Source organism: Penaeus monodon, chromosome 30, assembly GCF_015228065.2.
Source record: "Penaeus monodon isolate SGIC_2016 chromosome 30, NSTDA_Pmon_1, whole genome shotgun sequence".
In the NCBI taxonomy this organism is placed as follows: Eukaryota; Metazoa; Arthropoda; class Malacostraca; order Decapoda; family Penaeidae; genus Penaeus; species Penaeus monodon.
Genome location: NC_051415.1, coordinates 31304440 through 31305233, shown reverse-complemented (window position 1 = coordinate 31305233; position 794 = coordinate 31304440). Strand labels below are relative to the sequence as shown.

The window sequence follows — 794 nt, the reverse complement described above, 5'->3', positions numbered from 1 at the left end:
ACACGCTAAAAGCAACACCAAAAGGCCTCCTCACCCGTCAGCGTCGCCTCCTCCTTGCCCTCAGATCGGTAGAAGAAGGTCAGGCACTGAGCAGCGTTGCTCTTCAGCTTCGGTGTCTTGATCACCTTTGTCTTGAGTTTTCCTCCTCCTCCGCGAAGCTCGAAGACGTGGCCTGTGATTTTCGTTGTGGTTAATGTTGGTTGAATGATATGACATGTCTTGAATGCAGTTGTAGAAGCGAAGGAGGTGGAAATGATACAGGGATAGAACCAAGGAAAAAGCTAGATGGCCAATCTATTTTATTCTCCTCTAATCCGGGTCAAAAATATAATAAACAACAGTAATAGTAAGCCTAAAATAGAATAGTTATAGTAATAGTAAGCCTATAATATAATAGTTATAGTAATAGTAAGCCTATAATATAATAGAAATAGTAATAGTAATCCTAGAATATAAAAGCAAAGTAATAGAAATCCCAGAATATAATACCAATAGTATAGTAATCTTAGAATATAAAATCAGTGACAATAGTAAGCCCACAATACTACAGTAAGAGTACGATCAAACCTGTAGCATAAGGGAAAAACATTACCTTGTGCCGTGTGTGTGGTGTGGTCGGCCTGCGTCGCTCTCTCGGGTACCCAGCCTGTGCCGGAGTTGTCATGCATGCCGCACTCGCCTCCCTGTTCGAATGTGCACGCCATGGTGTCTGTTCCTAGGCCGCCGCTGTTCTCTGCATTGCCAGTGTCATAACTATTAGTATTACTGTATTTATGTCGTTGTTGTTGTGATTT

The 794-nt window shown here is 41.9% G+C and overlaps 1 protein-coding gene across 1 annotated transcript in view; it reads right to left on the bottom strand.

Moving 5' to 3' along the window:
- The window catches only part of LOC119592417 (MAM and LDL-receptor class A domain-containing protein 2-like), a 13061-nt gene that overhangs the window by 11848 nt on the left and 419 nt on the right, over positions 1-794 (bottom strand). Inside the window, exons 2-3 of the mRNA XM_037941238.1 lie at positions 593-733; positions 35-172 (exon numbers count right to left, since the gene is read on the bottom strand). Of these exons, the coding sequence (XP_037797166.1) occupies positions 35-172; positions 593-704 (250 nt within the window). The 5' untranslated portion in view covers positions 705-733. The remainder of the gene's footprint in view (positions 1-34; positions 173-592; positions 734-794) is intronic.